This window comes from Chaetodon trifascialis, chromosome 16, assembly GCF_039877785.1.
Source record: "Chaetodon trifascialis isolate fChaTrf1 chromosome 16, fChaTrf1.hap1, whole genome shotgun sequence".
Classification (NCBI taxonomy): domain Eukaryota; kingdom Metazoa; phylum Chordata; class Actinopteri; order Chaetodontiformes; family Chaetodontidae; genus Chaetodon; species Chaetodon trifascialis.
Genome location: NC_092071.1, coordinates 25,515,085 through 25,541,072, shown reverse-complemented (window position 1 = coordinate 25,541,072; position 25,988 = coordinate 25,515,085). Strand labels below are relative to the sequence as shown.

General features: G+C 43.2%; 1 protein-coding gene across 4 annotated transcripts in view; it reads right to left on the bottom strand.

The window, feature by feature from the left end:
- The window catches only part of riox2 (ribosomal oxygenase 2), a 96,324-nt gene that overhangs the window by 44,120 nt on the left and 26,216 nt on the right, over positions 1-25,988 (bottom strand). For all 4 annotated transcript variants that reach the window (XM_070983501.1, XM_070983500.1, XM_070983502.1 and 1 more), the window contains exons 5-6: positions 25,037-25,140; positions 24,039-24,141 (exon numbers count right to left, since the gene is read on the bottom strand). In XM_070983501.1, the coding sequence (XP_070839602.1) occupies positions 24,039-24,141; positions 25,037-25,140 (207 nt within the window). The remainder of the gene's footprint in view (positions 1-24,038; positions 24,142-25,036; positions 25,141-25,988) is intronic.

Genomic DNA, 25,988 nt, shown 5'->3' with positions numbered 1-25,988 from the left:
GGAAATTAATACTGTCTTTAACTGTGTTATTCATTTGAGTATAGACTTCGTGCTCTTAGGCAAAACTGTGGATAAAATACAAAATGAAAATGATAAATATTTGTTAAGGATACTGCGTATAACAGCACTGAAACAGATAACAAGAAACTGGCTCCAAAAAACATGTCCACTGAGAGTTAAATGGAGGGAAACTGTGCAACAAATATCAGATGGAGGAATTAACTTATAAAATAAGGGGAAACTTGAAACTATTTGAAAAAAGATGGTCTAAGTGGTCACTGTATTATCACATGGTTGAGGCATAATGAATTGAAACTACTGAATTGTGATTTTTTTATGTTGGGGCTGACAGTCAATTAGGGGAGCACTATATGAACTTTACCTTGAGAGAGGTCCTGTAATTTTTTTTTTTTTCCTTCTTCATGTTTGTATATAATTTTCTTTATTTTTTGTTTGTTTGTTTGTTTGTTTGCATATACTCTATGTTTGCTTTGTCATGATGTTCAGAAAGTGTGAAAATCTGAGGAAATATAGTAGTCAGATTTTCATAGATCAAAGATGTTTCTGTATAAATTCAATGTTATATGGAGAATCTTAAACATGGTAGTACTCTAAACTTGGATGCTAAATATTGTTATTATTTTTTTAATACATCAAATGTCACTATCACAGGGTGATACACACATCATATATGCATAAAAATGGTTGTCATCTTTACATATGTCTCTTAAAAGGGTAATGAATGTTGTGATATGATGACAATAAAAAGTATTTAAAAAAAAATAACCTCACTGTGGTGACCTGTGTGTTTTCTTAAATTGGAGAAAGTTTAAACTAAGTTAAACTAAGAAAGGGAGTGCCACTGTCTGGCAATTTTGGCTACATGCACATTAGTCATGTCAAACCAGTGACACTTACAACAAGGCAGAATTTTGGTTGGAAAAGACTTTTTACCTGTACCATTTTGAGATGTGTGGAGACGTCTGAAACATATCATGCCATGGCAAAAGTGGGGATGGATAAGCCACCACTGGAGATCAGGCCTGGGCAAATGAGTTAAACTTGTTTTTTAATAGATATGACTCTGCCCCCACTCCTGCCCCCTCTCATTGGGGCACCACTTCTTCACACCTCTCCAGTCCAGTCCAGTTGTCTCCCCTCAGCTCCCCTCAGACCACTCTGCTCCAACCCCTGTTGTCATCAAGGTCCCCCCACCACCACCACCACCACCTACTTCAGGTCTGGACTACCCCCCACAGTCACCACTCCTCCCTCTCCATCACTATGGACCAAGTGAGAAGGGAGCTCAGGAAGACAAAGGCCAGGTACGCCACAGGCCCAGACGCCATCAGCTCTAGGGTGCTCAGGGAGTGTGCAGACCAGCTCAGTCAGGTGGTTCTCTACATGTTCAACCTGAGCCTCAGTCTGAGGGAGAGTCCTGACCCTGTGGAAGACCTCCTGCATGGTGCCGTGGTTCCAAAAACAGCCCATCCCAGGGAGCCAAACCACAGACAGACAGACCATGGAGAGGATCGTCCTCGGCCACCTCCGCGCCCAGGTGAGCTCTGCGCTGGACCCGCTGCAGTTCGCCTATCGACCTGGCATTGGGGTGGACGACGCCGTCACCTACCTGCTACACCAGGCCCTGTCTCACCTGGATTCCCCTGGGAGCACATGTTTTCTGGTGTGGACCAACAGCTGGCTGTGTGGACCATCGACTACCTCACTGACAAATCGCAGTACGTGAGGCTACACAGCCGTGTGTCAGATGTGGTAGTTAGCAGCATAGGGGCCCCCCAGGGAACAGTGCTGTCACTATTCCTTTTCGCCCTCTACACCTTGGACTTCATGTACAGATGGAGCGGCCTCAAAATTCCCCTCCAGGCCAGAGGCCATCCAGCTCCCAGCCGGCTCCCAGCCGGCTGCCAGCCAGCTACCAGTCCCCCCCTCCTCTTGGGGGTGTGCCCAGAATCCACTATAAACACGCCTCTTCATTCAATTGCAGGGTGTCACCAGGAGATGGTGTGTCCCTCACAGGAACACATCTCAAGGGCAAAGATTTTTACTCCACTACATTAATCTGCTTTAGTAGGCTTATTTGTACTTAGGCAGTCACAGTTACTCAACTATTTTACGTTGATTATTTAGATCAACTTAGAAAAATATTTCTCGCACAAAGTCTTAAAAAAGTCATAAATGTGTGTTTCCATCAGCCTGTTTTAATGCATATTTTCGATTTGCAAACAGAAAATTCCTAAGTTTTTCTCTTACAATATACTGTATGAATGTTTTTGTGATTGTTGCGATCAAAAAAAACAAACTCATGTAAAAAAGTTGTATATAATCACTTCCTATATGACAATAACCATACTTCGAATGAGATTCAGTTCCCATCTTAAAAAAAAAACAAAACAAACAGTTTTAACTTGAGAATGAGAAGCATCAGCTCAAAATTACGAAATCATGTGGCGGAGATTTGGCGCAGTTGGGAGAGCCTCCGCCCTATGTATGAAGCTCTCTGCAGCGGCTACGGGTTCGATTCCGTCTTTCAGCCCTTTGCTGCATATTATCTTCTTCTTCGAAAAAAAAGTTACAAAATCATTCCTGAGTCATAAAAGTGATGTAGCTTTACAAAACAGCCTGTGACTCCAAGAATAAACAGGCTCCATCTGTTTACATAGAGTTTGCTTTTGATAATTATCAACAAAAATGATGACCTAATTTTACTTTACATGCGCTGGAACAGAGACAGAGCTGCAGGAGCAGAGCGCGTCATCTGGAGATTCCAGGGCTGCCAATGTTTTCCGCAACAGGCGCGCGGCTCTCGGCAAAAATAGACCAGGAAGCGGCCAGTAGACAGTCATATCAGTATTGGTTGGATATGCGCTAATTTTTGCGATCGCAAGATTTCCTGGTCGGACTGATAATATACATTTTGATGCATGAGGGAGGTGGGAAAGTTGGCTTATCCATAAATGTAATTAAGTGTAATGGAAACATTTAGTGAAGTCTATTAAGTAGCCAGCGACACAATATTAATATCTGTGGCACAAATTGATTTTTAATTACTGGAGGTACGCGCTCCCCTCAGCCCTCCACCTATTTTACTGCCCATAGCCAGTCTGTGGGACAGTGGGGGCTGGGAGCCTGTTTGGCTGGCGACCATCCATTGAGTTAGAACAAAGGATACACTGTAATGCAAATAATGACTTTTCAGCCAACAACGCGGCCGGCTCGACACTACACATGCCTGACAGAGTGACAGACAGGAGAACATCATGACGCCCATGGCGATGTGTCAGTGAAACTACAGGTTTACTCAGCTCTGAAATGTGCCGGGAGTTAATCGCTTCAAATGCACAAATGCAGTGAAGTTCACAAACCACCAACAGTTTATAGAATAGGATGGACTGTCTATCAGTGGCCATTAGAGCAGCTCTCTAATAATTAAAATAGATGTCACACTGTGCGGAAGAGCTTAATAAGTTAACAAGAGATTTGGCCACGACAGCTGAAACAATGAAACAATTGGATTTATACTTTATCCAAAATCGGGGTGCAATATTGCATGCCACGGATTAGATAGATACAGAAATCATCATCTGAGAAATACTCATGATACTGATTTCACTGTTTATTGGCCGTTTTCATGTGTGTGTGTTAACTGATTGGCCAATAAAAACAAGTAGATTGGCCCATCTACATCGGCCCATTGGCCCTTTATGCCCCACAACATTGTTTTTTTTCATGGGTCTGATTGGCCCATTAGGATTATTCATGATTGTAGGTGTCGTGCGGGGGATGAGGCTCGCTGGCTGCGGAGGGAGAGTTGATGTTGTAGTAAGAACCCGTCTGCCTGGTCTAACATGATGAAGTCATGTTGAACATTTCCGTTTCCCAAAAAAACATTTATTTGAGGTGCAGCGGCACAACATTAATATCAAACACGCGAGCACAACGCCTGACGTAAAAAATGCATTCTTGGTGTGCTTCTGAGCACTATGTTTACCCGCGACTATAACTTTTTTTAATAGTTACTGTTTATATTCATCGCGTGAACAGTCTGAAAAAAGAGACAGAGACACAGAGAGGAGGACACAGACAGTCACACAGACAGAGTGATGAAAAAGATCAGTGATAATTAACTACAGTATATTAAGCCTATGATGTTAAACATCGCAGTGGGCAGTGCGAGCCGTCTGCTGCGCTCCGCAGCCGCCTGTGAAGGCGAACGAAATCTGGAACCTTTCAGCTCAATGACATGACTTTGAAAGCACCAAGTGACTTGTTTTAACGAATTTCGTTAGATTAAAATATGTAGAACTGTAAAATATCACTTCCGTGAGGCTGTTCAGTCAGACATTAACAGATCACAGGCTGAAATTGGCATTTCATCCTCCCGTCCCTCCCTCTTCAGCGCACTGTAAATGATTTCTGTCCAGTAATATACAGTACACACACATACAGGACTCTGCGTATTGCTGGTCGCCGCATCAAATAGCGACCCGCAAATCTAAAATGCGCTACAAACAGGAAACCCACCAACTGAAAAGCAGAGTGGCTCCGCGAATCAGGCAGAGTATTTAACATTTAACTGTTTAGCAGTTCAGAATGCTAGAAAAACGCGACGCACAACTTCTGTTATTCACGATTAATTTTCTGGGCACAAATCACTCGGCACGCGGAGATGCGCTGGGAGCCTCTCCAAAGGTGGAGAGAGATGTGGAGGAAAAGGCAGGATGGGCAGAACCAAGAAGTTTGTGAACGAGCACTACAATAATGTGGATGATTAAGCATAATTATATTTAAAAAACTGCACAGGGTGCTCTACTAGACAAGTAGTTTTTCTTACAGCAGTGGAGGCTATGTGCAGATCTAATGAACGACTCAGCAAAGCTGACACAGTAATAATGACTGCTCCTCCTGGTGGACTCATCGAGCAAGTGCAGGTAGTTTCCGCAAATGGAGCTTAGGGGCGTTACGAGTTGGCCCCGCGCCGATGACGTCATCGCGGGGGATCTCATTACAGTAACGAACCCGCCTACTGCAGAGCAGGGACCGGTCACGGACCCGCCAGGGCCCCAGCATGAAATTGGGGGAATTTCGAGGCCGCTCCATCTGTACAACTCCACCCTCTGTCATCTGCAGAAATTCTCTGATGACAGTGCAATTGTTGGCTGCGTGTCAGAGGAGAATGAGCAGGAGTACAGGGGGGTCACCACGGACTTCGTGGACTGGTGTCAGCAGAACCACCTGATCCTAGATCAGGGAGATGGTTATTGATTTCCGAGGGAAAACTTCCCCTCACACACTGGCGAACATCCAGGGCTCAGTCATTGACATGGTGGACTCATTTAAGTACCTGGGTGTTCACCTCAACAATAAACCTGACTGGACAGACAATACTAACACCCTGTACAGGATGGGCCAGAGTCGCCTAAACCTAGTGAGCAGACTGAGGTCCTTTGTTGTGTGCAGGGCTCCACTCCGGACTTTCTATGACACTGTAGTGGCCTCTGCAGTGTTTTATGCCACAGTGTGCTGGGGAGGGGGCAGCACGGACAGAGACAGGAAGAGACTGAACAAACTGGTTAAGGGAGCAAGCTCTGTCCTGGGCTACCCACTGGACTCCATCGATGAGGTGGCGGACAAAAGGATGTCAGCCAAGCTGACATCCATCGTGGACAACTCCTCCCACCCCCTGCACCACACTGTGAGGACCCTGAGCAGCTCCTTCAGCACAAGACTTTTACATCCCCAGTGCAGGAAGGAGCGCTACGCAGGTCATTCCCATGTTTTCTGACAGAGCCCCCCCCCCCCCCCCCCCCCAAAAAAAAAGACTGGGTTGTCTTGATTCACATTGTGGGTTGGTACACACTCCACATACCCAAAAGTAGGGGCAAAGCACCGAAAAGTGAAATATGCTACATATAGGTTTTCATTAGAAATTATACACTTCTCTCTCCTGGCACAGGTTTGTCTGACCATTAGGGTAAAACGGAGTGGTTGAAACACATTGGTGTTTGTACAGAGGTCTCTAGCAGACTCGGAACACTTCTAACCTTGTTTAGAATTCTGACATTTAGTACTGTTTACAAAGAAGAGCCACTCATGATTCTAATGAAGTGAGGAATCAGAATGCAAAACAACTGCAGTCAAAATATGGAACTTTTATTGTGCAAATTTCACAAAGATCTTTTATAAACCAACTGGCAACTACACTAATTAAACAATCCCCTTCCCCTGGGACTGAAAAGTTCAGACTTCTTTAACAGCGTTCAGTGTAATTCTAATATATATTTTCCATCTCAATTTTGCACATCCAATTGCCCAGTATATAGTAAAAATACTTGTTTCATTGCTGTACATTTTATTGTGTTGTATATTTCTGTATATTTGTATATTTCTTATTTACATATATCCTTAGTATTAATATTCTGTTTCTTTTTATATTGCCTTTATATATATATATATATATATATATATATATTCCTTCTCGTTCTTTCTTTCTAATTTTATTCTAATCTATAATTCTATTTTGTATGGAGCACTGCTACAAAAAACAATTTCCCCTCGGGGATCAATAAAGGAACGCTGATTCTGATTCTGAAATACAAAAAGTTGTGAAACTTGCAAAAATTATACTTTTGCTTCAAGTTCAAGCCCATGTACGTTACACAGTATTCAAATAAATCTAAAAAGGAAAAAAAGTGAGTGGGTGAAAACCACCTTTAAATCATGGGATAGTAGCCAAATTCATCTAGGAATTAGTAAAGTAATATGTGATGAGTAACTGTGCAAAAGTTAAAAAAAAAAAAAAATTCAAAAAAAAAAAGATCCTGAGCAATTGTTCTAACACAGGTATGTCCAGGCGCTCATGTGGGCGCATCTGGGCAGAGTACCATTACCTTGTCCAAGCATACAGAGAACCTATTCTGCTGAAGACACTTTTCAGCCTTTTTTCTGCTTGCTATTGTTCTTATCTCTCCTAAAATGACGAAATGCAAATGAAACAGTAAAATAACACCTCCCGCTGGTCAGCAGTATCCTGTGTGAGTGCTCTGCCCATTCATGTGTAAATGAGCCGGAGTATCAAACTAACTGCGCAGTTAGACCGGTCAATATCCCAGCAACCCATTGGTCAATTTTGATGATCGACACCTCTATCAACCAATCAGAGTCAAGAGAAGCAAGAGGCAGCCAAATTCACCATAGAAACACCAATGACGATCCAGACGGAAGTAACCCCAGAGATAGGATATCGCATGAAGAGTGCTCCCTCCACTCTAGAAATCCCCTCCTCCTTAACCAGGACCTTTGTGATTGATCTCAAACGCAGAGTCGTAGGAGGAGACCTTAGCAGCTTTTTTTCGAGCTGTTCACACTGTGAGGAGGCAGACATATTCGTGATCAGCAGACTCTCTGCTTTCATATGATAACAGGCTTGTGTGGTTTGCGTGAAGTGGTAAAATGATCAGACGCTCTAAACTGGGCATACGCTATTTTCATCTTTTTGTTACATGCGCATATAATTTATTACTGTATGAATTATGATTCGTTTGGACAGACTGCATCCTCTTGATTGGTTTGAGGAAAAACCTACAGACACATGGCCCTTTGTGGAATAGTTTGGGCATGCCTGCTCTACAGTGTTAAGCAGGACCATGTCTTTGGCTAGGTGACTATTGAACGCGTTTGTAATTTTGATCAACCATTTATTTGTCTGTTGTAGGGAGTCCTGGCGACAACTTTAGCCCGACAACACTTGCATTTTTGAAACTAAAAAACCTCCAAGCAACAGACACAGCTCTTCTTTTTGGCCCAAGTTCTTCTGTGTCATCATGTTCTACTAGTTCTGCAGCTTCGAGTTCGGAACTTTCAATGTCTATTGACCGTAACCTAACACCAGAGCATTACAGTTTATCCTCACCATGCCTCACACCATGCATGATTAGAAGCGCAACATCAAAAGGTGTCCCTTCTGAAACACTGTTGCGTGGCGCAGCATTCAGAATGTTGTGTTATTACACCAGTACCAGTATGGCGGTTGTCATACATGGTTTCATAAGGCAGAAGTAACTTTAACGGTTGCAGCAGTTTTACGACAGTGACATTTTACGGTACACACAGAAAAATAATGGTTCTTGAATGGTTCTTTAAAATGGTCTATGGTTCTTCGAAAAACCATCACCTACTAGAGAACCATTTTATTTGGTGAATGGTTCTTCAGAATCCTCGTATGGTTCTTTGGAATTTTAAAAGGTTCTTGATTCCTATTTGAATTATTTAATGATGGGTAATGAGTTGACTTAATAGAAACTATACTGTCCGTTTTTTTTTGGGGGGGGGTACAGTATATGTTGTGCAACTGTACATTATAGCCTACATAAAAGCCTACATAAAAGCACTATAGGAACAATCTAACAATCTATATTAGGCTATTCAGCACTCGAGGTGGAAAGATTTCTAAAACAATTATATTGAAATTGGCTTAAAGGAGGATTGAGAGAGAGTGGCAAACAAGATCCTCACATATTGACATCATGTCGATCCTCACATAATATATTGACGTTGTGTCGATCCTCAAACAATGTTTTGACAACTCATCTGGTCAAAACAAATTCAACACAAAATTATGTCGAATAATTTAAAATATGGGTAAATATACATATATCAAAACTTTAAATGCAGTAAGAAAACCATTTACAGCTTAACGCCCACCAAGTTCCTTCGCTATTTTTTTGTAACCGTGGAACAGGTAGAGGAATCAGTGATGTGCCTGTCGCGAACGAGACAGCTGTAGGATTAGGCTCTTGAAAGTAAACGATCGGAACCCGCTCCTCCTTGGGAGCCGGAGCAGGAGCCGCCTTTTTTTTCTCTATTTTTTTTTTCTTTTTTTTTCCAGTTCAAGCTACACGTGATTGGTCAACTACATGATGCGTGGTGGCTTCTGTGTGTACGCGCAGGAGGGGGAGGGGCGGGGGTTACAGACACAGTGCACGCGTGCGCGCACACATCTGCGACCCGCCGCCGCTTAATGTCAATGAAAACTTGAGAGCGCTGAAACAGCGTCAGTATATAAAACTACCACCCTTTCATGGCAGGCAGTCAGTAAGCACATGAGCATTTTAAATGTACTGAGTTGAGCTCTGTATTTCCTTACAGAATACCGAAGAAGCCGTGTGATGTTCTGATAGTAAATGAAGGCAGTGTGAAGACAAAGTAAGTGGGCTTTATCCTGTCAAACAACTGCACACACACACACATACACACCCCTCCAATACTAATTTTTAGTCTGATGTGCAATGTTGCCATGAAGTTGTCTAAAAACGATTTATTTCATTGTGTTTGTCCAATGGAATTAGAGTTGGCTTTGATTTATGAAAAAACATCATTGCATTTGAGATATTAAAGTAACTGCTGCAGGACTAACATTTTGAAAGACTAGCATTGTGATCAAATAATTAAATATCAGTAGTATGGAGAATGCAGTATGTATAGCATTGTAATTCATACGGCAGCCAAGGCTTGTAACTGGAGGGTCACCTGTACGAATCCCAGGACTGACAGGTGAAGGACTGCCCCTGAGGCACCTGACTCCCACTGCTCCCTGGGCGCAGTAATGTGTGCTGCCCACTGCTCCTGCGCCTCGTGTGTGTGTTCACTAACACTGGTGTGTAAAAAGGACAGGTTAAATGCAGAGGTTAAATTCACTACTCACTGTTTCAGTTGTGTTTGTGCGATTAATTCAAATTTAATTTTCATTTTATTCATTTAATATGTGTAATTGTAATCCAATGCACATATTTGTATTGCGTTTTTAGATTATGTATGATTTTATATCAATGGTGGAATCTAGCCGCAAGCAACTCTAAATTCTATTTTCAATTTCTTGAAGAGTTACAGAGAGTTACAACACAAACCATTGACAGCCCAGTGGTTTTTAAACAGAAGATTGCAGCTTTACATAATTGGTAAAACCATAGTATTCACTGTTATTTGTGTCATTTGCAGGCCTCATGGTGAACACAGCCATCCTCCTCCTAACGTCAGTCTTCAAAGAGAATGCTTTGCAGCTGTTTGGGATTAATAAGGTTAGTTTTGAGTTGATTTGGAGGGTGCATGGGTGCAATAAAAAAGAATAACCTGAATAACGTTTTTCAGATGAAGCAGGGACCTCCCACTACATATTGTAGAAAATTGTGTGGCAGATTAAACTTTTTCATAGATTTCATAGACTTGTTTGACAGCAAATCATGAGCTTGTAGATCTGCTATGTCCGGTTAATGTTCCCCTCAGAATAGGGATTCTAAGGTTCAAGTGACATTTGACGGCCTGGCTGTATTACCTCTGAGGACTCCCTAGGGGTCCTGGACCCCCTGTTGAAGACATGACCTGCAGTATTTATACATTATTTTACATGTGTGATGTTTGTATATATGAAATAAATTATACATACTGCGGTGTGTTTCAATTACATGTAATAGGGTGTGCAGAGAATTTCATTGGACATTGTTTCTTTATTGTGGTGCCTCACAACAATAAAAGCTCCAGAAGAGGACAGTATTTTAAGTCTGAAATGTATTCTTTCAGGAGCCACTGAACCCAACACCCACTATCATAATCAGCAGCAGTGACGACAAGCCCCTGAATCACAGCACCAAAGTCAACATCAAAATGGACGGTTTAAAATTTGATTTTATGTTTATGTTTTTAAACTGTTTTAAAATGTTTGTAAGAAATTAAATAAAATGAGTAATAACTCATGTTCTCTCATGTTCATTTTTCACACTCCAAATTTGTTATATTTAAAAGTTTAAAGGTCCCATATTATGAAAAAACAACTTTTTCTGGGTTTTGGGGTGTTATTTTGGGTCTCTGGTGCTGTCACACACATACAAAGTGTGAAATAAGACCGTTCGCGCTATTTCGAGTGAGATACGGATTTCTGAAAACACCCTTCCACACGAGCCATTCGCAATTGTCGGTCGCTAACATGCAATATGGGAACATGTTCCCGCCCACCAGCCAGCACTCCCTCCCCATCTCCCCGGTGTCTCTCCACCCACCAGATACAGCGCTACCACAGATACGCCATTTCGTTATCGAAAGCACCGTATAAGTAGCTATCATGTCGAGGCGCTACACGCATTGTTCTGTTGTTGGCTGTAAAGACCAGCACAAATCGCCCCATCGGCTCCCAGCCGCAGAGGACAGAAGAGCAGCGTGGATTGAATTCATTTTTGAAGGCAACGTCCCTACTGCAGTTGGCAAAAACCTGCTGGTGTGTGCTAACCACTTCAAGACTGACTGTTTTTCCAACTTCGGTCAGTACGAGGCAGGATTAGCCGAGAGACTTCATCTAAAGGAGGGCTCACTTCCAACTTTGCGTGGAATACCTGCAGAGGAAGGACATGTAAGTATACAAATAATTAGCTGTGTTTTCCTTTTGTAGATTAGCGCGAACTCTTGCATGTTGTAGCGTGTTTGTTTTGCCATTGAGAACGACGTAAGGCTAACCGCTAGCTTCGAGACTACGGCTTCAGCCATCAAACGTTAGCTCGCTGCTACCGTAGCTTCTGGTACATCACACCACATTTCTGGTCTTGTAAATGATTAGGTGCATGTCCGAGGCAGATGCCAGCATTTACAAATGTTTAGCTGTGTTCATTTTTCAGTTCTACACGAATTAACAAAGTAGCGTTTTGCCATATAGCACAAGCTAACGCTAACCGCTAGCTTCTAGTTAGCAATCAGCACGGTCTTCATATGCAAACCCAGCGACCAGGTCAGTCAAGCGGTACATACACGGTCGCTTCACCGGGTCTAAGCTTTGGAATTGTGAAAATAATGCATTTGGAAATATCTTCTAAACTGGTGTATGTTAGAAAAGCCCAGGGCAAAGCGAGTGTATGGTTGAGACTGCTACATCCCAGCACAATTCACACTCCAAGCATTTTTTCTCTGGATTTTATTTATGTGCGATCCTTTTTTACGCTGCATGCAGGTGTTGGCATAGCTATACACGTAAGATAAAGCTGATGTCACTTCTCTCTTTTTACATAGGCCAGTGCATCATTACAGTTACATGCTGTTGATCAAGTGTAGCAGTGAGCTGTTGCAGCCTTTAGTGCTTGAATTTACACTGTAACAGTGCTGTCATGTTTTACTCCTAAATATGGCCTGTTATCATAAAAATATACTTTTGCACTGCATTACAGCGAGAATGCTGTTAGAGGACAAACCACCATATCATCAGGGGATCCTCTTTTCAAACTGAGCTTTCCAAAGTTCATGAAGAGAGAATGCAGAGCCAAACCAGTGAAGACTGAGGCCACATTCGTTTTAATTTTTTTTTTTACTCAAAAAACAAACATTTATATTGTACATGTCACACAATAAATAAACCAAACACTACACACTTAACCACAGAATTCAAAGTGCAAAATGTCACAGCACCAGCTCAGCACTCGAGCACCAGCTCACAAAACTCATATAGGCTAGATACCTGTAACAACTGAGAAAATTTAACATTATGTTAGTCAAAACGTTCTATAATGTCAACATCTGTATTCACATTTTTCTAATATGGATTTAATTCAATTCAATTCAATTCAATTTTATTTGTATAGCGCCAAATCACTCCTTCACTTGTACTGTACTTCCATATACAAATATTCATGTCAATAAATATTTATTGTATATCTATAAAATGTTTCATGTGAATAAATGTGTAATATACAGTATTTGCTAAGAAAAAACTTGGCTATACCTTCAAGAAAAGATATGACTGACTTTAGTTTATTATGGCGTATGAACAATGAAGTTAGTTAAGATGAAACTCACTGCTCTGACCCCCATAGCTGTAAAGGACCGTAGTCAACCCTGTAAGTGTTGTATGCACATTTAGGCAAACAGGTTTGAAACCTGGATGGTCAATCATGCCTGGAGGCCTTTCATCTAGCCGCTGCAGCCGTCTTGTAACCTGTTATGCATAACATAAGGTCAGTATCTGCAGTGGCATGTTATCTGCAATCATACTGTAAGTGCAGGTAAAGATACTGTGACCTGTGGCACCTCCTGGCAGCGTATATGTTTTCAGGCTCTGAAAGCATTGTTGCACAATTTCCACATGTGTACTGATACAATCAAATAATAAAAAAAGAATTCATGCATGTATAAAGCTAAAGAAATAAGAAACGTTGCATACCAGCATTTTCAGCCAATAACAGCACCCTTTTTTTTTTACATTTGAATGTGTGTGCTCTAGCTAGCTACTTTTCCTCATCCTGAGCTGAATGGTCAGTAGTGCTGCTCAGCAGTGTCGTCTTTGTGCTCTGCCCCTGCACGTGTAAATGAGACGGAGTGCTGAAACTAACAGCGCAGTTAGACTGGTCAATGTCTCAGCAACCCAGTGACCACTAGAAACCTCTTTATGTAAACAACCAGGACCTTCGAACTCTCTGCTTTCATATGATACCAGGTTTGTGTGGTTTGTGTGACTGGTGAAATCAGCAGATGCGCTAAAGTGGACTTAAGCTATTTCCGTGTTTTCGTCACATGCTCATATGATTTATTGCTGTATGAATTATGTTTCGTTTGGGTGCAAATGCTTGGTAGAGGCTTTTAGCTGAGTTTCTCCCTGTCATTCTGGTATGCTACAAGTTAGGATTAGTGTTTCCTAGCGTGAGCATTGACCGTCTGAACTGCGGGCCTCTCACGCTGCCTCCTGTACAGGCAGTGCTCATACTGAAGAGAAAAAAATAGAGAGACGTTTTTAGACTAACCTTTCAGAAGCGTCCTGCTGAATTCTCTGAGGTTCTGTAGGAGCCTCCCCTCCTTCAGGATCCGATTCAGGTTCTAACACGTACGGTTCAACTAATGACGAACTCGGTCTGTTTACTGCCGCCATGTCCGCTACTTTCGCATGTGTACTGCAACGTGAGCCTACGCTCTCCCCGTTACCACGGTAACATGGGTGGGACAGCAGCAGCTCATTTGCATTTAAAGCTACAGACACCAGAAACAGCACATTCTGAAAGGGACTGAAACAGAGGGAAATAGAGGGAGGCAAGAATCTTTTCCTGAAAGCTATTTCCAGCAAACAGCTTCAGAAACATGTTTTATGGAAATCATAGAACTATGTAACTTATTGAAAAAGCTTCATAATATGTCACCTTTAAAGTGTAATGAGTCAATTATTACCCAAAGAACCATTCTTGGCTGAAGAACCATTATAAAATGGTTCTTTATTGAACCAATTGGATCCACCAAGAACCATTTTCAAAAAAGTTCTTCAGAGAACTTTTTATTGACAAGGTTCTTTGAGGAACCAGAAACGGTTCCTCAAAGAACCATTCTGTGATGGTTCTTTGAGGCACCCTTAATGGTTCTTTATCGAACCATTAGAATAAATGGTTCTTTAAAGAACCTTAGTGTAAAAGGTTCTTTCTGGATCCAAATATGGTTCTTCTATGGAATTACTCTGAAGAACCATTTTCAGTTCCAGTTGGAACCTTTATTTTTCTGTGTGTAGCAGGTAGGATGATTTGAAAACCCCACTCATGCTGTATGTTGGTCGCTGCGAGCTGTTTGTTCAGACCTGATAATAAGCCGACTGAAATAAAAAAAGCCTTCCCTCGATCATTCTACATGGTATCAGAAGTGTTTCAATAGACAAAGACAGAAGACGGGCGACATTAAATGGCAAAGTTTAACCCCCCCAGCGAACTTTCCCTTTGATAAGCCAACAGAGTGGTGGGACTGGAAACAACGCTTCAAGCGGTACAGACTCACTACAAAACTTAACAAAGATGACAGAGTAAGTAAGTTTGAATGTACCATTCCATTGACTTAACATTTAACCGTACTTAAGATCATAGCATACAGTTATGAATTTAGGTAGGAATAAAATCTGATTTTCATTTAGGTGCAATTCAACAGCGGAGAAAGAAGCAGCGAAAAATGAAATATAAAAACATCATCATTTTTAATTGACTTAGGCTATTAAACAAAGTAAATATTAATTCAGTGGTGACTTCAAGTAGTAATTTAAACCCCTAACAACATGTTGTTTTAACATGTCATCTCACTTAGTACCCCACTTAGTAGATTAACACTTGATACAATGTTTACACATTTTTATTTTATACGTATTGAAGTCATTTAAAATGTGACGATGTGTCCACGAACACTCAATAAAATACGAATTTAAAAAATATTAACATTTGAGTTCTGCTCAGCCAACAGAGAGAAGGCAGAGGCCTGAAAAACGGGTGGGCCACATCCACCACCAAAGTATCCTGAAACAGTATCTTTTCCTTCATCACAGGAGGATGATGATGATGATGATGATGATGATGATGATGATGATGATGATGATGAAACACTCTGTGCTGCCACAGAGAGGCCTACTGAAATGTGTCTTAATATTATGTATAGCTACTGGCAGTGCTCTGCCCATTCACATTGCTTTAAATTCTGGAGTGGAATTTGGAGTTTGACACGTACACTGAAGTGATGAGCATAGATAATGGACAAACAACTAACACATTCTTGTCCTTCAACAGAACAACTGGGCATCACCAGGAGGATGGTCCATCAACTTCCACAGCACAGCTTGACACAGTCAGATTTTTGGTCAATACCATGTTAAATCTGTATGTAGAACTGTAGGATTTACATGTCATCCATAAGTTTCCCAGTTACCAGTGAAGGAGTTCTATAGAGTCCACTTCATGAAGAGTACAGAGAAAAGTGAAAAGGAAATGGCCTATCTGGATCGCCAGATTAGAAAAACAGACCTTGAAATTCTATTACTGGAAAGCCAGTTGAGGTGGATGCACTTCACAGGTGAAATATGTTAATGGGTGGAACTATATTACAAATCCTAACTGCTGCTTTTGTACTTTTAGGGAATAAAGAAGACCACACCACATGTGAATTTGTCATTATTTGACTGTTTCAATCAAAAGCAGTTTCTGCTGTTTAGGTCCCTTACAGCCCTTCCATCCTGCATGTCTGCAGGGTGGATGGGATGGTCATCCTCACGGCCATTCATTTGTACAGCAGGGTGTTGCTCTCCTCTAATAGTTGCAATATTATGGAGAACAATACATGCCACAATGATGTCAACATCATTACGCAAGCACTGGAACCAGGATTTGAGTATGCCATCTCAACCCGAGTGAGATGGCCATAGGTGGGCTGACATGGATAGCCTTGACCCCCCAGTAGGTAGCCATCAAGCACTCCTGTAATTATAGAGGACACATTTTAGCGCATTAAGAAGGGAGACAAAGAATATCTGTACAACGTTTCAGCTTTCTTACCACGTGCAAATCTGTTGCTCAGACTACACTCCCAGTAGATCCAGGAGTCATGTACAGAGCCAGGCCACCTGGCTTCTACATTAATAATGATGTAAGCTGCATCACATATGAGCTTCACAGTGCAGAGAATGACATGAGTTACAGTGTATTGTCATGTATACATTTTCATGTACATAATTTTTAAGATGGTAGGTCATAAACCTGGACATTGATGCTCTGAAAGGATTTTCTATTCACATAGTCCCCTTTGTTTTCTGCAGGCGCAGTAACAGGAATTTGTGTCCCATCTATGCATCCTATTACATTTGGAAGCCCTGCAAAATGACAACTAATTAAGCTACTGAACCCACTCTGAGGTCGCAGCAGAATGTATATCATAATTTAAAATAAAAGAATATATGATTTCTACATCAGTCACCAGTCACTACCATCATTGGTAACAGGCGTTTCAGTGCGAGGTCACTTTCCTCACAGCTCCACACACTGTTGCCTTTCTAAAGTGCTCTGCATCCTCAATATTGTACAAAAAACTACTGTTTGCAAAAAGAAAAACGTAGTGCTATGCGAAAAATTTTCTGTGATGTGAACGCACACCCATGGTGTGTGAGGTTGGTGATGTATGGCCGGAGAATGTCATCGAGATAAATTATACCGTTTGATGAAAAGCGGTAGCGTTCGAACAGATATTCCTCTGGAAATGATGGGACATCTAATCTGGGTCGGAAGATTCTCTCACGACGTAAAGCGTTTCGAATCAGTTGGGCTTCGATATCAATCGGATTGGGAATGAACGGGCAATCCATGTCTACCAGCTTTCTTCATGTGGGAGGAGACAGATAGAAACTCAGGGTTTCTTAAAGTAAACCTGCCAGCGAGCAGGTTATGTTCACAGAGTCTGTTACTATGGTGACTGACTCAGAGTTTCAGTTACCTCTCTTTCTGGAATGTAAAACTCAGAGTTTCCCTCATCTCAGGGTTAACTTACTCTGAGTTTTCACATAACCGCTTTCTGGAATACCCCCCAGGTGAGCTGCCTAATTAATGCAACGGGCAATGAGGCAGAAAACATTTCCAAGTCATTCACGTTCACTGAGGATGTACACCGTAATGACTTTGCCATTGTGGTGGGGAAGTTTGAGGAGTACTTCTTTTCGCGGAGGAATATTATTCACAAACAGGCATGTTTTCACCAGCGAGTCCAGCGGCCAGGGGAAAGAGCTGAGTGTTTTATCCAAGCCCTGCACGATCTATCAGAGCACTGTGAGTTTGGTGCAACCAGAGAGGAGAAAATCCGTTACCCTTATCGTTGTCGGAATACTGGACAAAGAGCTCTCCTGCAAGCTGCATTTAATGGTGTGCCTTTTCCCATGTTACAGAAAGTAAAAGAGGAACTGAAAAGGATGGGTGACAACCTACTGAATGGTATGCACCCATGGTTCCAGTTCTAAAAAAAACACAGCCAAAGCCAGGATCTTTGTTGATCTGACAAAACTGAACAAGCCAGTTAAAAGGGAACACTACATCTTGCTGACCCCCAATGAGATAACAGCCAAACTGAGTGGTGCAACAGTGTTTTCCACCATGGATGCTGCCAGTGGATTCTGGCAAATTCCACTGCATCCAGATGCAGCTGACAACATCTTATTGACCCATCAGGGGTCAGACCTGACCCCAACAAGGGCCATTTACCAGTTGCCGCTGCCTGAAAATGTGCAGCAACTTAAGAGTCCTTGGTATGGTGAATTACCTTGGAAGGTTTGTCCCAGCCCTTGCAGCAGTGGGCCAACCATTGTACGAGCTTCTAAAGAGCAAGAACATCTAGACCTGGGGCCATTCACAGCAGTCAGCTTTTGAGGACATCAAAAGGATGCTTACAAAGGCACCAGTTCTCGCCTCCTCCAGGCGTCTATCTGAAGCTGAAATACGCTGTGCCCAGTTAGAGAAGGAGTGTCTGGCTGGCGTGTGGGCCTGTGAAAAGTTTGACAAGTATATATGTGGCTTGGACGAGTTCAGGCTGGAGACGGATCACAAACCATTAGTGCAGCTAATCAACAACCAGAGTCTCGACAATGTCCCTTTGAGATGTCAGCGTCTTTTAATGTGGCTCATGAGGTACAAACCAACTACCTTTTCATATCAGACTATTACTCCCGTTTCCTGGAGGTGCTGCACCTACCATCCACTACCAGCACTCTGGTTATTCAAAGACTTACAGCAACCTTTGCGAGGTCTGGGATCCCGAATGAGGTCATAAGTGACAATGGCCCTCAATTCTCCAGCGCAGAATTTCAGGAGCTGGCAAGACAGCCAGACTTCAGACACATCACGTCAAGTCCTCACCATCCTCAGGGGAATGGTCATGTGGAGAGAGCAGTACAGACTCTAAAGAGAATCCTCCGACAAGAAGATCCACGAATAGTCCTCATGTGCAATAGATCAACTCCCTGCACCACCATGGGAGTAAGTCCAGCAGAACTTTTAATGGGGAGAAAAATCAGAGCAACGCTCCCTATATTGGAGAAGAATCTTTGACCCAAATAGCCATACAGAAAGACTGTTTAACAAAATGATGCTGGTGAGAAGGTGAAACAGGCTTTCTATTACAACTGCTGCCATGGAGCAAGACCTCTTCCACCACTTTGACCAGGAGATGCAGTCATCACCAAATTGGATCAGCAAAAGGCCTGGGTGACACCAGCAGTCGTTTCAAAGGAGAGTGTAACTCCAAGGTCGCACCTCATCAACAAACCACGAGGTGCAGTGCTGCGGCGGAACCGCCGCCATCTCCAGGCAGATCTGTCTTCACAACCTGCTCAAGACACCCCTCCATCAGTTTAGAGTGCGGGACAGACTTCTCAATCTGCAAGTGTTGTCACCCAAGAGACCGTGTCTTCTACCCCAGGTGGGGTCACGAGCCTCACACGCACCCTTGCACAGACACCAGGACAATTTTGCACCAGAGCTGGACGGTGTGCAAACCAGTCACCAGCTAGACCTGTAGACAGACACTGAAATATTTTTCATAGAGCCTTTGGGGGGAAATTGGGAAGAAAGACTCAAAAGAAAAAGCAGGAAAGAAAGAAAAAAAGATGTATGCTGAATGTATTGCTCAAATTGTCTGTAAAGATTGTGACACTAATATTGTAATGCCTTGGTTGAATTTAAGAGTGACACAAATGTTACAATATTTGATAAGTTACAAGTCAGAGAAATTGCATTTTGAGTTTTGAAAAGACGTGATTTCAGCTAATTGCACTTTGAGTTTGTTTACAGTTACAGGAGAAATGTTTACAGGATGAATGTGTATACTAGAGAAGTAACATTACCAAGGTGCTAAGAAAACATTTTATGTTTGGAAAGATGGCCTATTTGACATACTTTCCTGGCTGACATATTGGTTGCCATGGTTTCAATATTCCTTTTATTCCTTTTATTTCTCCCTCGAGGAGAAATTCCAAATTTCACAGCAGCATCAATAAAGTGAATAGAAAATTAAAAGACAACAAGTGCAAATGCAAGTTAACACAGCAAGTATACACAAAAGAGTGTGATAGACAGAAAACAACATCATCTTAAGAAAAATGTACTGAAATATTGCACAGATTATTGCCCTGGTTATTGCACAGATTGTTTCACATGGTCAGTTCAGTTATTGCACAGATTGTTTCACCTGTTCAATTCAGTTATAGCACAGATTGTAATACATATTATTGTACCGCCTACTTGGAGCAGTTTCTGTTGTACAGTCTGACGGCTGCAGGAAGGAATGACCTGCGATACCGCTCCTTCACACACTTTGGATGTAGCATCCTATCACTGATGGAGCTCCTCAGTGCAGTGAGTGTATGTTGGAGTGGGTGGGAGTCATTGTCTGACATGGAGGACAGCTTGGCTGTCATCCTCCTCTCCCACACCTTCTCCACCTATTCCAAAGGGCATCCCAGGACAGAGCTGGCCTTCTTGATGAGTTTGTCCAGCCTCTTCCTGTCAGCTGCTGTGATGCTGCTCCCCCAGCAGACTACACCATAGAACAAGGCAGAGTCATAGAAGGTCTTCAGGAGTGCCCCATGCACCCCAAAAGACCTCAGCCTCCTGAGCAGATAGAGTCTGCTCTGTCCTTTTTTGTAAAGTGCAGTGGTGTTATGAGTCCATTCCAGTTTGTTGTTCAGATGAACACCCAGGTACTTCTAAGATGTTACCATCTCAATGTCCCTTTCCTGGATATTCACTGGTGATGCGGGAGAGTGTGGGCACCGACGGAAGTCCACAACCAGCTCCTTGGTTTTATTTGCATTAATCAGCAGGTGGTTCTGCTGACACCAGTCCACAAAATCCTGAATGAGTCCGCTGTATGACCTATCGTCCCCATCTGTGATGAGGCCAACAATGGCAGAGTCATCAGAGAACTTCTGCAGGTGGGTGACACGTGGGAAAAGTCAGCTGTATAGAGGGTGAAGAGGATAGTGCCAGCACCGTTCCCTGGGGGGCCCCCACACTGCAGAGGACAGTCCCTGACACACAGTCCCGTGTCCTCACATACTGTGGGCGGTTGGAGAGATAGTCCACCATCCAGCATGTGAGGTGTTGGTCCACTCCTGAAAGCTCCAGCTTGTTTCTCAGGATGACTGGCCTGATGGCATTGAAAGCACTGCTGAGGTCCAGGAAAAGGATCTGAACAGAGCTCCCCAGCAACTCCAGGTGAGACAGGGCTCGATGGAGGAGGAAGATGAGGGGATCGTCCACTCCGATGCCAGGCTGGTATGCGAACTGCAGTGGGTTCATGGACGAGCTCACCAGGGGGCGCAGGTGGGCAAGGACCAGCCGCTCCAAGGCCTTCATGAGGTGTGATGTTAGTGCCACCGGCCTGTAGCAGCTGGGGTCCTTGGGATGTGGGATTTTTGGCACAGGTACCACGCAGGACGTCTTCCAGAGTTGTGGCACCCTTCCCAGCCGCAGACTCACGTTGAACAGATGACCAATTATCCCGCTCAGCTGATCAGAGCAGGATCTGAGGAGTCTGGGACTGAGGCCGTCTGGTCCTGCAGCCTTCCTGGTCTTTGGCCTCCTGAGCTGTTTTCTCACCTGGAGAGGTGTGAGAGACAAGTTGGAGCATGGGGGGCTGAGTGTCTTGTGAAGTGGATGGGGGGCTGGGAGGAACAGTGGGGGGTGGCATTGGTGGCAGTGAGCTGAATACTGTGTGTGTGTGTGTGTGGGGGGGATACTTGGGCAGAGTGCTGGCAGATCAAAGGACGGCTGCTGCAGTGCTGGTACAGCTGGGGGAGGGGCAGATGCATCCTCAGACCTGCAGAAGTAGCTGTTCAGCTCATCTGCCCACTTTGAATCCCCGGCTGCCTGGGAGTTTGTCTTCTTGTGGCCTGAAATGGTTTTCAAGCCTCTCCAGACTCCCCTGGTGTTGTTCTCCTGCAACTGTTCCTCCATTCTCCTCCTGTATCTATCCTTCCCCTCCTTGATTTTCCTTCTGAGCTCCCTCTGAACAGTTTTCAGCTCTTCTTTGTTTCCTGACTTGAAGGCCCTCTTCTTCTCCTTTAAAAGAACCTGAGTTTGTTGTTTGAGTGACACCGTACAGTCCTGGTGGGTACAGTGTTCTCCACACAAAAGTGTATGTACGTGATGCTGTCTGTCAAACTGTCGATGTCCTCCTCATGAGAGTCACTGAATATATCCCACACGGTTGTCTCAAAGCAGTCCTTCAGAGCCTCTTCAGCCTCATCAGACCACCTCTTCACTCTGCAGGACACAGCTGGTTGCCTGTTAACAAGGGGCTTGTAGACAGGCAGGAGATGAACCAGGTTGTGGTCAGCTCTTCCCAGAGGAGGGAGGGGTGATGATTTGTATGCCTCCTTGACGTTGGCATAGAATAAGTCCAGTGTTTTATTGTCTCTGGTGGCACATGTGACATACTGGATGTATTTGGGCAGAGTGGAAGACAGAGAGGCATGATTGAAATCCCTAGAGATCAGTAAGAGGGCCTGTGGTTTCTGGGTCTGCAGCCTGCTGATCACGGTGTTGATGACATCACAGGCTGCATCAGCATTAGTGGAGAGAGGAATATACACAGCCACCACTATGGCGTGTGAGAACTCCCGCAGCAGATAATATGGCCTCAGACTAACAGCCAACAGTTCAATGTCCAGGCAGCAGTGCTGCTCTTTGACAGTGATGTGCCTGGAGTTACACCATCTATCTTTCACAAACACTGCTAGCCCTCCTCCTTTCCTCTTACCGCTTCTCTCTGTCCGGTCCAGCCATATGAGGGAAAATCCATCCAGCGCTACCATCGCGTCTGTGTGCTGCGTTCCCAACCACATTTCCATAAACAGCAGCAAACTGCACCGCCAGTAATCCTGTTCATGTCGGGTCAGCGCTGCCAGCTCATCCATCTTGTTGGGGAGAGATCTTACGTTCCCCATGATGACGGACAGGAGAGTCGGTCTGTAAGCTCTCCTCCTGTCGCAACATTTGATCCCTGCACGGCACCCCTGCATCCTCCTCCTTAACTCGCAGGGGACATCAGGTTGCTCCTCCGGCCGCACAGCTGTGTTACACAGGACCAGCAGCTGATCCCTACTATAAACAATGGGAGCTCACGTCTCTCATGGACGCGGAGAAAGGGTTGCAGAGGTTGTAAAAGCGGTCACGAAGTAGAGCCAGAGTTACCATGTTTAGCGTCTCTGATGTGCCAGATATTTACAAATATGTAGCACTAAAAGAATAAAAAAAGACGCACAAGAAAAACAGAAAAGATAAGAAAAACTCTTAAGAGTCTAGTGAGCTGCTGTAAAGGGCTGCTGGTCGTACGGCACCGGAAGTAGAAAATTTAAAAATTTATTGAATGCTGTTATGTTATGTAAAGGGGGGAGATGTCATATATGGTTTCATAATGCAGAAGTAACGTTAACTGCCACAGCAGTTTTACGACAGTAACGTTTTACAGTATTTTTTTACATGAGCAGGATGATGTGAAAACCCCTGCTCATGTTGTATGTTGGTCACTGCGAGCTGTCTGTTCAGAGCTGATAATAAAGCCGAGTTAAATGAGAAAAGCCTTCTCTTCATCATTCTACAGTGGTATATTAAAAATTCATATCATAACAAAAATATACACCAGTATTCGGTGTATGCTGCCAAGCACTAGACTGACTCATAAAAACAAGGCTTTACAGTGCCACACAATTTTCAAAAACTCCACAGTCTCTTCAAATCATTAGTCCTGAATACAACTCCAAGTGGTTATCAGTGAATTGAAAACTTTGTAACAAAACATTCTTATATATACACACCTTAATAAAGACCAGAAAACAACATCTTGGGTTCTGTGGTTCTCCACTATTAAGTCATATATTGAAGCAGTTGGCAACCAGTGAAAGTACTTGCCAGACTTAACTCTGAATTGTGGAATTCTGGATCCTGATGTGAAACTTTAATTTGACTAGATGACTGTTTAAGGCTTAAAGGCTGGACACTCTACAAAATGAGCTATGTCTATATTAGCCTGGGTGTCTAGATACATGGATGTGTTCGCATGTGTATTTGGTGCTTACTGTCCATACATTTTGACTCATGGATGTCTGTACAGAGCCCAAAAGGACCATTGCTCAGGCAGATGGAAAACTTTACCTCATATGAAGCCTTACAGCTAAGCAAAGTATAATTTCAGTTGAGCCATCGCAATCCAAACAATCTTACCAGTAGGAGTCTTCTGGGCATGCCCTCTCTCAGGCTGACTTCAGTCTTGCTGCTGTCACACAGCAAGCTGGGAAATATGTCCAACAGCAAATCTCCCCATGACCTGAGGTAAGGATTGATTGAGTACACAGGTCAGAGAATGTGATGGTCTTTATCAGCCACATCACAGATGGATGAATACCCAACAATTCACACGCAAGAGATTCTGGTTATCAGGTGAAAATATAGCCATCAAATGCCATTAATTCATTCATTCATGTCATTATTTACTTTAGCAAATTTCTTCAAGCTTCAAGGTTGGACAGATGACAGACACACACACGCACGCACACACGCACGCACAAGCACACACGCACACTCACACACACTCACACACACACACACACACACACACACACACACACACACACACACACACACACACACACACACACACACACACACACCACACACACACTTGCAGAGCATGCACGCCAGTCTACATTAGAGCTGTGTGTGGTCACAAATACAACGACGACACCTGACCATACCCAGCTGTGATGTTGGGTGTGGTCAGATTCAAGAGACTCACATCTTTTAAATGATAGTCACCAGTGCAACTATATATTCCTACTTCCAAAATGTGTGTGGAGTTACTCTTTCACAAGGAGTAATGACGATTTAAACCGGTATACTTCATGTAAGGAAGACCTAGCCCAAAAAAATGTTTGACAAAGTTGTCGATGTGGAATTACAGGATAGCACACAATTCAAGAATGAATTCACAGATGAATTCTGACAGTGACATCTGAAAGCAGTATAAATGTTATCCTGAAGCGGTGGGACACACTTAATTGTGCTAGACACACATGAGCATGACCCAAAGCATGTTATTTTGCTTTTCCTGCATTTCACGTCCACAACTACCGCAATAGTGTGTCGGGCTCTGGCCATTGCTTAGACAAAGGAAAAGTAAAAGGACATTCAAGTGACAATGGACAAGAGGCGTGCTCTCATACATTCTCTGGTAGGTGCTTAGAGTCAGGTGGGTGGAGTGGTCTACTCCTGCTGGAGTGCTGGCTTGATGGATGGTTCCTCTGGGAAAGTACAGAAGATCTCCCACCTGTTGAGACAGAAGATGATTTAATCATTGAAAAAATATGTAACTCTATTGTATATACCAAAACCTAATGTTCAATATATAATGTACAATATATTAAGGTAACTTCTGTTAACAGATTTGTGTTTATGAAAATTAATGGAAAGGTTTGCATTTTTTTAAAGACTGTCTTAAACTATGATTTTATATATAAATGTGTGTGTATGTGCATGCCATGGTGTGCCTTGTCAAAAGTTAATTAGTGGTATTTCTTTCCTTCCTTCCTTAGAAGAAGAATCAGAGGGACAATCCCCTTTATTAGTCACACAACAACTACATCACACACACGCCACGCAGATTTTGTCCTCCGCCTTTATCCCATCCTGGTCACCTTCCTCCACGGCAGACCAGGAGCCCGGGGACCCAATCTCTTTCATCACCGTGATCTTCTTGCATGATTTTAGTGGGGGTATTTTTAAGGAGGATACCCCAGGTGAACATGGGGAGAACATGCAAACTCCACAAAGAAAGGTCCCTTTCCTCAAGCAGGCACCGAAGGTGGAGGACATGCCCCCAGCACCTACAGCGGGATTCAAACCCGGGACCTTCTAGCTGTGAGGCGACAGCGTTACCACCGTGTCACCGTGCCTTCCTTCCATGCCTTCCTTCCTTCCATCAGTTGTGTTGTGCAGAGTTCAAGAAGCAAACAAGCTGACTGAGAGAATGCCAACAGTGTGCAAAGCTGTCATCAAAGCAAAAAGGTGGCTACTTTGAAGATTCTAAAATACAAAACATATGTTGCTATGTTCATGCTTTTTTGTGTACCACATAATTCCTTGAGGATTATTTTATAGTTTTGATGTCTTTAGCAT